Source organism: Suricata suricatta, chromosome 13 (assembly GCF_006229205.1).
Source record: "Suricata suricatta isolate VVHF042 chromosome 13, meerkat_22Aug2017_6uvM2_HiC, whole genome shotgun sequence".
Classification (NCBI taxonomy): Eukaryota; Metazoa; Chordata; class Mammalia; order Carnivora; family Herpestidae; genus Suricata; species Suricata suricatta.
In genome coordinates, this window is record NC_043712.1 from 61,757,380 (window position 1) to 61,771,251 (window position 13,872).

The 13,872-nt window shown below is 38.3% G+C and overlaps 1 protein-coding gene across 1 annotated transcript in view; it reads right to left on the minus strand.

The window, feature by feature from the left end:
* HABP4 (hyaluronan binding protein 4) overlaps positions 1-13,195 on the minus strand; it is a 113,728-nt gene extending 100,533 nt beyond the window's left edge. Inside the window, exon 1 of the mRNA XM_029919671.1 lies at positions 13,063-13,195. Coding sequence (XP_029775531.1) covers positions 13,063-13,195 — 133 coding nt within the window. The remainder of the gene's footprint in view (positions 1-13,062) is intronic.
* Between the last annotated feature and the right edge of the window lie 677 nt (positions 13,196-13,872).

Genomic DNA, 13,872 nt, shown 5'->3' on the forward strand with positions numbered 1-13,872 from the left:
AAACAAACCAAAAGTGACAAAAGTGACAATATCAAGGTAGGAAACACAAAAGCAGCAAAAATGAACATTTCTATAAGAAAATCAGTCAAGTAACTCACAAAATAAAAGGATGTAAAATATGACACAATATACCTAAATCAGGGGGAGGGAGGAGTAAAGAATGGGTTGAAACTTAAACAACCATTAACTAAATATAAACTGCTATTTGCAGATGTTATATACAAACCTAACGGTAGCCACAAATAAGAAACCACTAATATATATGCAAATAATAAAGAAAAAGAAATCCAAATACATCTTTAAAGAAAATCAGCAAACTATAAAAGAAAGATAAGAAAGGAACAAAGAGGGGTGCCTGAGTGGCTCAGTCGGTTAAGTGTCTGACTTCCGCTCAGGTCATGATCTCACAGTTAATGAGTTCAAGCCCCGTGTTGGGCTCTGTGCTGACAGCTCAGAGCCTGGAGCCTGTTTCAGATTCTGTGTCTCCCTCTTTCTGCCTCACCCCTGCTTGCACTCTGTCTCTCACTATCAAAAATGAATAAATATTTAAAAATTTAAAAAAAGGAAGGAACAGAGAAATCCTACAGAAGAAAAAAACTCAAAAAAAGTAATGAAATGGCAATAGATACATATCTATCAATAATTACTTGAATGGAAATGGAATAAATGCTCCAATCAAAAGACATAGGTGTCAGAATGGATTTAAAAAAGACTCATCTGTATGCTGCCTACAAGAGACCCATTTTTAGACCTAAAGACACCTGCAGATTGAAAGTGAGGGGATGGAGAATCATTTATCATGCTAATGGATGACAAAAGAAGGCTGGAGTAAAAATACTTATATTAGACAAACTAGAATTTAAATCAAAGATGGTGGTGCCCGTGGGTGGCTGAGTCAGTTGAGCACCAACTTCGGCTCAGGTCACGATCTCATGGTGCATGGGTTTGAGCCTGTGCTGACAACTCAGATCTTGGAGGTTGCTTCAGATTCTGTGTCTTCTACTCTCTATATTCCTTCCCCACTTGCACTCTGTCTTTCTTCAAAAATAAATAAACAATAGAAATTTGTTTAAAAATAAATAAAACAAAGATGGTAACAAGAGACTATATAATAATAAAGGGGACTACCCAACAAAATGATATAACAGTTGTAAATGTTTATGCACCCAGTATGAAAGCACCCAAATACATAAAACAGTCAATAGCAAACATAAATGAACAAATAGGTTATAATACAAATTAATGGGAGACTTTAACATCCCAGTTACATCGATGTACAGATCATCTAAACAGAAAATCAACAGGGAAACAATGGCTTTTAATGACACACTGGACCAAATAGACACAACAGATATATTTAGAACATTCCATCCAAAATCAGCAGAATACATATTCTTTTCAAGGGCACAGAAAAAGCTCCCCAGAATAGATCACAAATAGGCTTCAACATTTTCAAGAAAATCAAAGTCATACCATTCACATTTTCTGACCATAACTTTATGAAAGTAGGAGTCAACCATAATAAAAAATCTGCAAAGATCACAGATCCATGGAAGCTAAATAACATATTACTAAAAATGAATAGGGCAACTAGAAATAAATGAAAACAAATGAAAATGAGAACACAATGGTCCAAAACCTTTGGGTTGCAGCAAAAGCAATTCTAAGAGGGAAATATATAGCAATACAGGCTTATGTCAAAAAGCAAGAAAAATCTCAACCTAATCTTGCTCCTATAGGAGCTAGAAAAAGAAAAACAAAGCATAAAGCCAGCAAAATAAAGGAACTAATGAAGAGCAGAGCAGAAATAAACAATACAGAAACCAAAACCAAAACCAAAACAAAATGAAAACAGGAGCTGGTTCTTTGAAAAAATTAATAACATTGAAAGCCCCTTGCCAGACCTATCAGAAAGAAAACAAAAAGGACCCAAATAAATAAAATCACAAATGAGAGAGGAGAAATAACAACAAATGCCACAAAAATACAAACAATTATAAGACGTTATTATGAAAAACTATATGCCAACATATTGGGCAACCTAGAAGAAATGGATACATTCCTAGAAACATATAAATTACCAAAACCAAAACAGGGATAAACAGAAAATTTGAGCAGGGCAATAATCAAGAAAGAAATTGAATTAGTAATCAAAAAACTCCCAGTAAACAAAAGACCAGGACCAGATGGCTTCTACAGTAAATTCTGCCAAATATTTAAAGAAAAGTTAATACCTATTCCTCTCAAACTATTCCAAAAAATAGGCAAGGAAGGAAAACTTCCAAATTCATTCTACAAGGCCAGCATTACCCAGATACCAAAACCAGATAAAGACACCACAAAAAAAGTAAAGGACAGGCCAGTATCTTTGATGAACATAGATGAAAAAATCCTCAACAAAATGCTTAGCAAACAGAATTTAAGAACACGTTAAAAAAAATCATTCACCACGATCAAGTTCACCACAATTTATTCCTGGGTTGCAAGGGTGGTTCAATACTCACAAATCAAAGTGATACATCACATTAATATTCTCCTAGAAAGTATAAGAACCATACAATTATTTCAACTGATCAGAAAAGCATTTGAGAAAGTACAACATACCTTCATGATAAAAACCCTCAATAAAGTAGGTTTAGAGGTAATATAACTCAACATAATAAAGGCCATATACAGAAACTCCACTGTGAACATTATCCTAAATAGGGAAAAACTGAAAGCTTTCCCCCCTGGTTGGGAACAATACAAAAATATCCACTCTCAACACTTTTATTCAACATAGTACCAGAAGTCATAGCCACAGCAATCAGATAACAAAAAGAAATAAAAGTCATTCAAACCATCAAGGAAGAAGTAAACGTTTCACTATTTGCTGTTGCCATGAAACTATAAATAGAAAACCTGCAAAATTCCACTAAAAAACTGCTAGAACTGATAAATGAATTCAGTAAAGTCACAGGATGCAAAATTAATGTACTGAAATTGGTCACATTTCTTTTTTTTTTGAGATTAATTATTTTATCTGAGAGAGAGAGAAGGAGAGACAGATTGTGAGCAGGGAAGAAGGAAAAAAGGAGAGAGAGAGACAGAGAGAATCCCAACCAGGCTCCATGTTCAGCACAGGGCCTGACACGGGGCTCAGTCCCACAACACTAGGATCATGACCTGGGCTGAATCAAGAGTTGGATGCTCAGTTGACTGAGCCACCCAGGCATCCCTGAAATCTGTTACAATTCTATATGCCAATAACAGAAAGAGAAATTAAGGAGTTAATCCCATTTACAATTGCACCAAAAACAGTATGATACATAGGAATAAACCTAACCAAAGAGGTGAAACTCCTGTAGTCAGAAAACTATAACACACTAATGAAAGAAATTAAAGATGACACACACAAAAAGAGGAAAGACACTCCATGCTCATGGATTGGAAGGAGTATTCTTAAGATGTCTATACTATCCAAAGTAATCTACATATTCAATGCAATCTATATCAAAATACCAACAGTATATTTCACAGAGCTAGAACAAATAAACCTAAAATTTGTATGGAACCATGAAAGATCACAAATAGCCAGAGCAACCTTGATAAAGAGAAGCAAGGCGGGAGGCATCACAATTCCAGACTTCAGGTTATATTACAAAGCTGTAGTAATCAAAACAGTATGGTACTGGCACAAAAATAGATACATATATCAATAGAACAGAGTACAAAACCCAGAAATGAACACACAATTATATGGTCAATTAATCTTTGACAAAGCAGGAAAGAATATCCAATGAAAAAGAAATCTCTTCAACAAATGCTGTTGGGAAAATTGGACAGCATTATGCAAAAAAATAAAAATAAAAAAGAAACCAGACCATTTGGTCTCACCAAACACAAAAATAAACTCTAAATGTGAGACATGAAATCATAAAAATCCTAAAAGAAAGCACAGTCCATAATTTCTTTGACATCGACGATAGTAAAATTTTTCTAGATAGGTCTCCTGAAGGAAGGGAAATTAAAGCAAAAATAAACTATTAGGACTGCATCAAAATAAAAGCTTCTGCACAGTGAAGGAAACAATCAATAAAGCTAAGAGGCAGCCTGTGGAATGGGAGAATATATTTGTAAATGGCATATCTGATAAAGGGTTAGTACCTAAGATCTATAAAGAACCGAGCAAACTCAACATGCAAAAAATGAATAATTCAATTGAAAAATGGGCAGAAGATATGAATAGATTCTTTATCCAGATGGCACATGAAACAGACACAGGAAAAGAGAATAGACACATGAAAAGATGCTCACCATCACTCATTATTAAGGAAATATAAATCAAAACTAAAATGTCATATCACTTCACACCTGTCAGAATGGCTAAAATCATGAACACAAGAAACAACAGGCGTTAAAGAGGATGTGGAGAAAAGGGAAACTCCCTTGTACTGTTGGTGGGAATGCAAACTGGTGCAGTCACTCTGGAAAACAGTATGATATTTCTTCAAATAGTTAAAAATACAACTACCCTATGATCCTGTAATCACACTGCTAGGTATTTAACAAAGAATACAAAGCCACTAATTCCAAGGGATACAGGCACCCTGATGTTTATAGCAACATTGTTTACAATAGCCAAATTATGGAAACAGCCATAAATGCCCACCAACTGATGAGTGGATAAAGGTGTGATATATACATAGTAATATTATTGCTGGGGCGAAAAAAAGAATGATCCCTTACCATTTGCAATGGCATGAATGGAGCTAGAGAGTATAATGGTAAGCTAAATAAGTTAGTTAGAGATAGCCAATCATCATATGATTTCACTCGTATGTGGAATTTAAGAAACAAAACAAATGAGCGAAGGGGAAAAAAAGAGACAGGCAAACCAAGAGACTCTTAAGTATAGAGAACAAACTGATGGTTACCAGGGGGGAGGTGGGTGGAGGGATGGGTGAAATAGATGATGGGGGTGTCCTTGGGGTGAGTACTGGGTGATATATGGAGTTGCTGAATACCTATACTGTACACCTGAAACTAATACTACACTATATAGTAGCTAACTGTAATTTAAATAAAAACAAAAATTCTAAACAGAGTCAGCTTCTCTGAACTTCTGTGTGCACTGCTCAGTTGAGAGAAGAAAATAAATTTTTACATTGTCCCTTTCTTTACTCCTTGACCAACTGAAAACTGACAAGATATTTGGAAGGATATTTTTTTAAAAGTAGCTTTGTGGCCGTAAACTGACTGAATTGGAGGCTGATATGCAGAGCCTGATAGGAACTTATTTTTAGGTTTTCACTAAACTAAATGTACACCGAGGCAAAGAGGAGAAAACAAAACACTTCTGAAGCTTTTCTGAAAGGACTTATGAAAGCATTCCAAAGCCACACAGCTCTAAAGCTAGGACTTCTTTTGCTTTCTATCTTAAATAAACATCTTCTCCCTGATATAAAGAAGTAAATTGAGGATAATGTAGTTGGATGGGTAGATCCACATATGATATAATTTTTATTGCAACCAAATTTCTTGAGAAATTAAAAGCTACTATCTTATCTTTAAAAATCTTTGCAAAACTAGAAATGCATTTCTAGGAACAGTTCAAAGTCTGCCTATCCGTTTTAACCAATCCCAAAACCTCCCTATTTATTTCAAAAACAAACAAACAAACCCCAAACAAATCAACTTGTAAGTATTGTAAAATTTCTGGTCTTAGGAGACAAAAGTTCTTGGAGAAACTTGCTTCCTTTCTCTGTGGCTTTGAGATGTAAATGTTCTCCCTGGTCTTCTCCAGGCATCCTTTTAGGTCATGTCTTTGAAACAAAACTTTAAGGAGGCAATTCTTTTTTTAAAAATTTTTTTTAATGTTTTATTTATTTTGGGTACAGAGAGAGATAGAGCATGAGAGGGGGAGGGGCAGAGAGAGGGAGACACAGAATCTGAAGCATGCTCCAGGCTCTGAGCTTGCTGGCTGCACAGAGCCCGACGCGGGGCTCGAACCCACAAACGTGAGATCTGACCTGAGCCGAAGCCGGCCGCTCAACCGACTGAGCCACCCAGGCGCCCCAAGGAGGCAATTCTTATCAGAAGAAAAACAGAAGGGGGAAATGTGATTCTAAATTTAGGCAAATAGAAAATCTTAGGTGTCTTCTCCACAAATATTAGCTAAAAGCTTTAGCCATCTTAGCAGGTAATCTTAATTTATTTCACCTGCCAAAAACAATTTGGATTCAACCTTTTTTGTAAGTATGAGTTTTGTATTCGTGTACCTGATTCATAGGTAAAATTTTACAACAGTAGCTATTTAGAAAAGTCTTGGTTTGTATCTCTCTATATGTTTATGTGTCTCTCTATATATGCATGTGTTGTAGATGTGGGGTATCTTTCTACTTCCAGATAGTCTAGCCAAAATTAATTTGTAAAAGAGCTGTATTTAATCGACTTAAAGAAAATTGAAAAATTCCTTTTATGAATGAAATATCCTCCGAACTCTCAGAAATATAGAAACTAACCCAAATGTTTTTTACTTGATGTGATCTAGGTTTAATTATTAGTAAGTAAAACTTGTTTAAGTTTGTTGGTTTAATTAAAACAGTCTTTAGAGGTATCACATTGAATATAAAACTCTCATTCTGCCTAACTTTAGTAATTAAGTTCATGTTCTCTCTTTAAAAATTTGCTAGCAAGAAAAATAGCTTGGGGTGATGGTTGGCTTTGTCTTATGTCTCTTAAATTTTCATGTGTGACTTAAACGTGTTAAGCACAAAGTATTTAAATAGATGTAAGTGAGATAAGTTTTTCTAGGTGAAATTTTCAGCAATAATTGTGTTTTATGGTACGCCTACTTAAATAGTTTCCAAAATTGTTTTGGTTACTTGAAATCTTAAAGTTATCCTGAAATAAGTTAAATGATGGATGGATAGTCATTAAATATCTAGATCATTTTCAAATTAAATAAAATACTGAAACATTGATCACTGAACACAGTTTTATCTATTTTTGGTTTCCTCTTACGAAAGAACTAAAGATATTTGGGTTTATTAGTAAGCATGTTTTGTGCCACATTGGAAATATTACTGTGAGGAAGAATATACTTCTAGAAATTATAAAATGTATTTATAAATTTGCTAGTCCATAGAATGCTAATGTAAGTGCAGTACACAATTGTCTACTTTTTAGTTTTTACTAGGAATTAAGGATTTTAAGGGTTGAGAGTTCTAATCAATATTAGAAATAACAAGGGTAAAAGAAAAGAGCTATGTATTAAAAGTAGGTAAGGAAGGTAAAATGATTAATTGTTCCATAATGAGAAAAAAAGAAAAACATAGGACAAAATTTGAAGGGATATTTAAAAAGTTGTAGAAAAAAAAAGTTGTAGAAGGTTTGTGAAAAAGGAATCTTCAGAAAGGAATTTTATGTGTGGTCAAGTTGGCTGTTTGAAATGAAATAAATGAATTTTAATATCAAATATAAAATAGTACAAAATTATAGTTTGTGTTCTCTGACTATTGGTCTGTTCTTGATAAGAGATTGTGAAAGGTTTTTCTTTACCTTAAAAGCAATCTGCCTGGAAAGCAAAGATTTTGTACCTTACCAAAATAATTTACTGTGTTCATGTTTTCCTTATCATCAGGTCTTTGATGACTTAAGGAAGCCTAATCTTGCTTTAACATCTTTTATTGGCACCTAGGTTAAATGGATGACTAAGAAATGGGGCACCTGGGTGGCTCAGCCAGTTAAGCATCTGGACTCCAGCTCAGGTCATATTTTTGTGGTCCATGAGTTTGAGCGCCTCCTCCTGCTCCACACTGACAGCTTGGAACCTGGAATCTGCTTCAGATTCTGTGATTCCCTCCCTCTCTGTCCCTCCCCCACTCACACTCTCTCTCTTCCTCTCTCAAAACTAAATAAGCATTAAAATTTTTAAAAAATGGATAACTATTGTTCCACAGAGATCTATTATCATATCAAATGAAGTGTTTTAAAACTTTCTTGAGGGGCACCTGGGTGGCTCAGTCGTTTAAGCGACCGACTTCGGCTCAGGTCATGATCTCATGGTTGGTGGTTTTGAGCCCAGTGTCGTGATCTGTGACAGCTCAGAGACAGCTCAGAGCCTGGAGCCGGCTTCGGATTCTGTGTCTCCCTCTCTCTCTGCTCCTCCCCTGATCACACTGTCTCTGTCTCTCAAAAATAAATAAATGTTAAAAAAAATCCTTAAAACTTTCTTGATATTTTTGACAAACTTCCTCAAATTCAAATTCTAAATGAAGTTGGTTTTTTTTGTTTTTTGACATTGAATGAAACTTTGGGATTTTTCTAGAGTGTCATTGGGATATCTCAAAATATTTGTTCTCTTTCCTTATAAAAAGAGAGATGTTAAACTAATTAGGCTTGTTTGATATGTTAAATTACATGAGAAGCATTTATTTGTATAGGTATATATTATAAGTGTTCCAGAAATTTTACAAAATTCTAGAAATCTGGTATGTCCTGGTATAATGTTATCAATCATAACAGTTATTATCTTAATGTGTTATATATTTCAGAAATAACCAAATTTCCTTGTCAGTTCCATTATGATCAACTCTCATCAGACCCCTATTCATGGCCATTTTAAAGTCTTTTGTCATTTACAGGCAGTTACTATTTTACTGTGATGCTTTTGCAAAAGTGAGACTCATGGAAAGGACCCTACCAAGAACTCTTAATGTTTATTTATTTTTGGAAGACAGAGCATGAGCAGGGGAGGGGCAGAGAGAGAGGGAGACACAGAATCCAAAGCAGACTCCAGGTTCTGAGCTGTTAGCACGGAGCCTGATGCGGGACTCCAACTCATGATAGTGAGATCATGACCTGAGCTGAAGTCAGATGCTTAGCCAACTGAGTCACCCAGCCTCCCCAAGAACTCTTGATCATGGACACTGCTGCGAAATTACAAGGTATTAAACCTTGAGTGCATATTTCACCACTGAAGAAGGCTCCACCTGACTTTCTGGTCCCATGCAAACACCGGAAACCTCCAAACCAATTTGACAAAGTAGCTGATACTGAGGTAGACTGCTTCCATCCAAGACCCTGGATCAAGATTTCATACTTTCCCTAAAGTGAAATCTTTTCTTATTCTCTTTACATTTACTCTGGCATTGGCATGGGAAGATAACACTATCATCTGTATTAGTCCATTGCTAATGGGAGCAACTTTTCCAACTGTTGGATTTATCATCAAAAACTCCAATCTGTCCAGGATGCTAGAGACCTCTTGGTCCTCTCTGTGACCAATTTTTCTTCTATTCCCAATCTCACCATAAACTACAATTAATCCCCCTTAGAAATCACTTACAGAGTCTGACTTTTATGGTCAGAATATCCAGTGTCTTGATTTTATGTTTCTCTGATTATAACTGTACTTGTACAATTAGACACAAATACTTTCGTAAATCATAGTACAGTTGCACCCCCATGCTCTTAATATTATCTAAATCAGATCTGCCCCCAATTGTGAAAAGACCTCACCAGCAGCACCCATCTTGGCAAGGAATTTAGAACAACTTTTTTTTTTTTTTTTGGTTTACTGTTATTTATTTGAGAGACACACACACACACACACACACACACACACACACACACACACACAGCATGAGCAGGGGAGGGTCAGAGAGAGAGGGAGACACAGAATCTGAAGACAGTTTCCAGGCTCCACGCTAGCTGTCAGCACAGAACCTGATGTGGGGCTCGAACCCATGAATCGTGAGATCATGACCTGAGCCAAAGTCAGACGCTTAACTGACTGAGCCAGCCAGGTGCCCTGAACAACAACTTTTTTTATTTCAGGCTAGGAGATTTACTTTCTGAATGCAATGACCTTCTGGCTTGAATGGGCAAACACAATAATCCCCATGAATGATTCTGTTAACAGTGCCACCTTAGCGGGAGTGGTTTGTGTCTTGACAGGGTTTGTCTTTGTCTGTGGTGGTTATCGTTCTCCTTGGGCTTGTGAATGCCTCCATGGCAGGTGCACAATTAGGCAATGCCTCTCAGGTTGTCTTACTGTTCCTCCAAATGTTCACAAACAAATGAAGCATCTCATTGGTCAATTCCCCTGAATTTACACTGTCAAGTTAGAAAGGACCTACCAGAAGATATTCAGGATTCAGGATTTGCTTACATTGGCAGGATTTCACTTACTTCTAGGGCTAGGAGTGAGTACAAATGAGACCATCCATGATCAGGATCCTCTCTTTAGGTCTTAAAAATATTTTATGATCCACATTAAAGCAATAGGTATCTGCTTCCCCTCTCCGCCACCCTCCCCCTCCCCGCCCAGGACCTTAAGCTCTCTGGCCAATCTTGTTGTTGACAATAGCCCTTGATTATCTTTTATCCACACCAGGAGGTATTTGCGTCCTGATAACACCACTTGCTGCACTTGGATTGACATCACCAGGGAAGTTGAAATTCAGCTGCATAAGAATACTAAACAGGCCATTTGGCTTAAGAGAGTGACTCCTTCAAGGGGTTCCTTCTTTGACTTAATTGACTTTGATCGATTTGGGTCTTAGAGACCATGGCTTTGGAGTACACTCCATATATTGGGAATTATTTTGTTTATGATGATCAGAGTATTTTCCTTATGTGCTATATTCTCTCAAAAGCTTTAAATGAATTTTCACAGCTGCAAACCACCAAGCAAAAAATCTTCCTGAGACTGGAACTTCTGAAAAAAGAATGGAATAAAGAGAATGACCAACTTAACTAATGTGAACCTGAAGCTGTAATGCGTGAATACCACAATGATTCAGCAAAAAGACATCATGACCTATAAATACCACACAGAAAATTGGCAAAAACTGCAAGAACTTCAGAGTGGTAGCTGGAAGTGGCACTAATACCTTAAATTTTGATCACATCTCTCAGTGAAGCTAAGAGCCTGAACAAAAGGGGGTTATTGTTAAGAGACAAAGGTTCCCAATGGAGTCAGTTGTGCTAAGCCCATTTTACCAAACCAAGACTTAAATATACAGTTTCAACTGGTTGGAGGAAGGAAATTTTAAACCAGTCAATCTAGAATAACTTGGTCAGCTCTAGTGAGATAATCCTCCTCATAGATTTCTATAGCCCTCTAGAGGAGGTGACCTTGACACAAACTTGGCTAATAACTTTTCCTTCTACCTATAGAAGTCATTTTCTACAGCTCTTCAGAATTCCTTTCTGCTAGATGGGATGCTGCCTGATTCATGAAACACTGAATAAAATCAATAAGGTCTTTAAAGTTTACCCAGATGAATTTTTAAAAACAATGTCAGAAGAGGCCTACATTTTTAACAGTTGTAAAGATTATTGTAATAATATAGTATCCTCAGATGGCTTTTAGTATTCTTCAGAGTTAATATCCACTGTGGGATGTTAACTATATCTGTGGGAGAACAAGACATCTTGAATGCCATCCTCGCACTTCGGCTTCCTAGTTGCATGAAAAGGGAGCCAAACAAGCAGATCTTGCATGACCTCAGCTCTGTTCCTGGAATCACCCTCTGTGGTCACTTCACACATTCCTGGCATGTTTTTCATTCTCTTGTGGCAGAGACCAAGTGGAGGTTGCCAGGTTACTGTTCATGAAGAGTAGCTTTTAGAAACAGAAAGTCAGTGTCCTGGTTCTGAATACCTTATCTTGCACCCTGTGGCATGTTAAACAGTAACTATTGGTTGGTGCTTAATCTTCTGGATCTTTCTCAACCCATAATTTGAGTGTCCATATCACTCTTTTTACTATTATAATATGGTTGGGTTAGATATCCCTTCCAGAAGTATATGATGCAGTCATTTGGCATTAAATTGTAAAAACAAAATGTTTAAGTGAAATGAGAAGTGAACTTCCAGCTTTCCACATCAACTATGTATTAAAATATCAAATTGGTTTTAATCCCTAAAACTTGAAGGTTTTAAATATGAGAAATAGTTCTTTGAAATGTGGGGGCTCCATTTTTCAGTGCCTTCTTTTTTTCAGCAGACTCAAAGTTTAATTCATATACATTTTAAAAATGTTTTATTTTTGAGACATAAAGAGACAGAGCATGAGTGGGTGAGGGAGAGAGAGAGAGGGAGACAACAGAATCCTTAGCAGGTTCCAGGCTCTGAGCTGTCAGTACAGAGCCCCTTGCGGGGCTCAAACCCACCCACAAACCCTGAGATCATGACCAGAGCCAAAGTCAGACGCTTAACCGACTGAGCCACCCAGGCGCCCCCAGACAGTTTTTAGGGCCAGAGAACTTGGCCTCTTTATTTCAGTTATTGAAGTATGTGATCTTGGGCATATTTTCTCATCTGCAAAATGGTTATAGTAATACCTACCTTACAGAATTGTTGAGTGTAGTAGAATGTAAGTAAATCATCTATCCATATTGTTGTATATCAGTAGACATATGCTATTATTATAGTAGGCCTCTAGGAAATGGTAGCTGTATACAATTTTATTGAAAAGATACTTTTACTTGGTTCAAAGTGCAAGAGATACAAAGAGTTACATCTTTGAAATCTTTTCACTTCTTTTTCTCAGTCACATAATTCCTCAGTTGGAGTCAAATGTAGCAGTTTCTTGTGTATCTTGCTAGAGATATTTTGTATATCTAAAATTTATGGCAATATAGCAAAATTTATATTCCTTCCTCACTTTTCTTTTGCTCCAATGAAATAGAATTCCATGTTTTTTTAATCACTTGAAATATATCTTAGAACATATATATTAAATTGGTTTTTAAACAGTTGTGCGGAAATTTAGGCATAGCTGTATTTGTGTGTGTGTGTGTGTGTGTGTGTGTGCGCGCGCGCGCGCGCGCGCATGTCAATACACACATCTACTATATAGGTATTTTCCAATTTAATTACCAATTCTAACCTAACTACTGGATATTCACTCATTAATTCAACAAATATTTATTGAAGGCCTAGCGTGATGGCAGTGCCATCAAAGAACAAAACAGACACAGTCACTTCTCTCACGTTCTAGTGAATAATATGAGGCTGGACATTCCATCTTGCCCCATCCTTTCCTGCAAGGTGCTTCTGAGCCCCCACTGGCGCTTGTGGGTTTCAGACTAACCGGGTCGTCCAGCATCCTTCTGGTGGGGGGTGGGATCCCTGAGCAAGAGCGGGCAGAGGACTCAGGAATGACGGGAAAACTCCGGAGCGCCCGGAGCTCCACGCCCATCCAGACGTGGGAATGGAGATAGGCCCCGGGAACGGGGAAAAAGAGCGCCAGGGTGCCGGGGTCCTCGGGGCGTCGGTCCCGGGTGTGAGAACAGACACAGGCCTAAATTCCTGTCCCCTCCGCATTGCGCGCACACGGGGACTTCGGAGACCACTGTCTTTACCCCAGTGATAGAGGGTAAACTGAGGCCCGGGGAAGCGAAGGCCAGGGCTGAAGCTCACCTCATCCTGGTTGCGGGGAGTTAAGCGGTGCAGACAGGGTCAGCGAACCCAACAGCTGGACAGACAGAGCCGGTTAAGAAACTAGACATCTCTGGACGTCTACTAGAGACCTGCAGTAGGAAGGCCTGGGTTCCCCCGAGTTGGTGGCAGGAGCTAGGGGCGGGCCGGGCAGCCGAGGCCCCAGCCCTTTAAACTCCCGGCGCGCGGGAACCTCGGCCCAACAGCCTTAGGCTGGTGGGGCTGACGGGCGGGGCCGGCGGGCGCGCGCCCCCGCTGACCAACCCCCGCCCTCCGTCCCGGCCACACTCCCTCGCCGATGCTTCTCCAATCGGTACCTCTCTGGCCTCCCGCCCCGCGCGCCTCGGACCCTGACAACCCGCGCAGAGGGACGGCGGGGGCGGGGCTCCTGGCGGGTGTGTCCGGGCAAGTGCCGTTGTCGCGCGCTCCCCCGGAGTT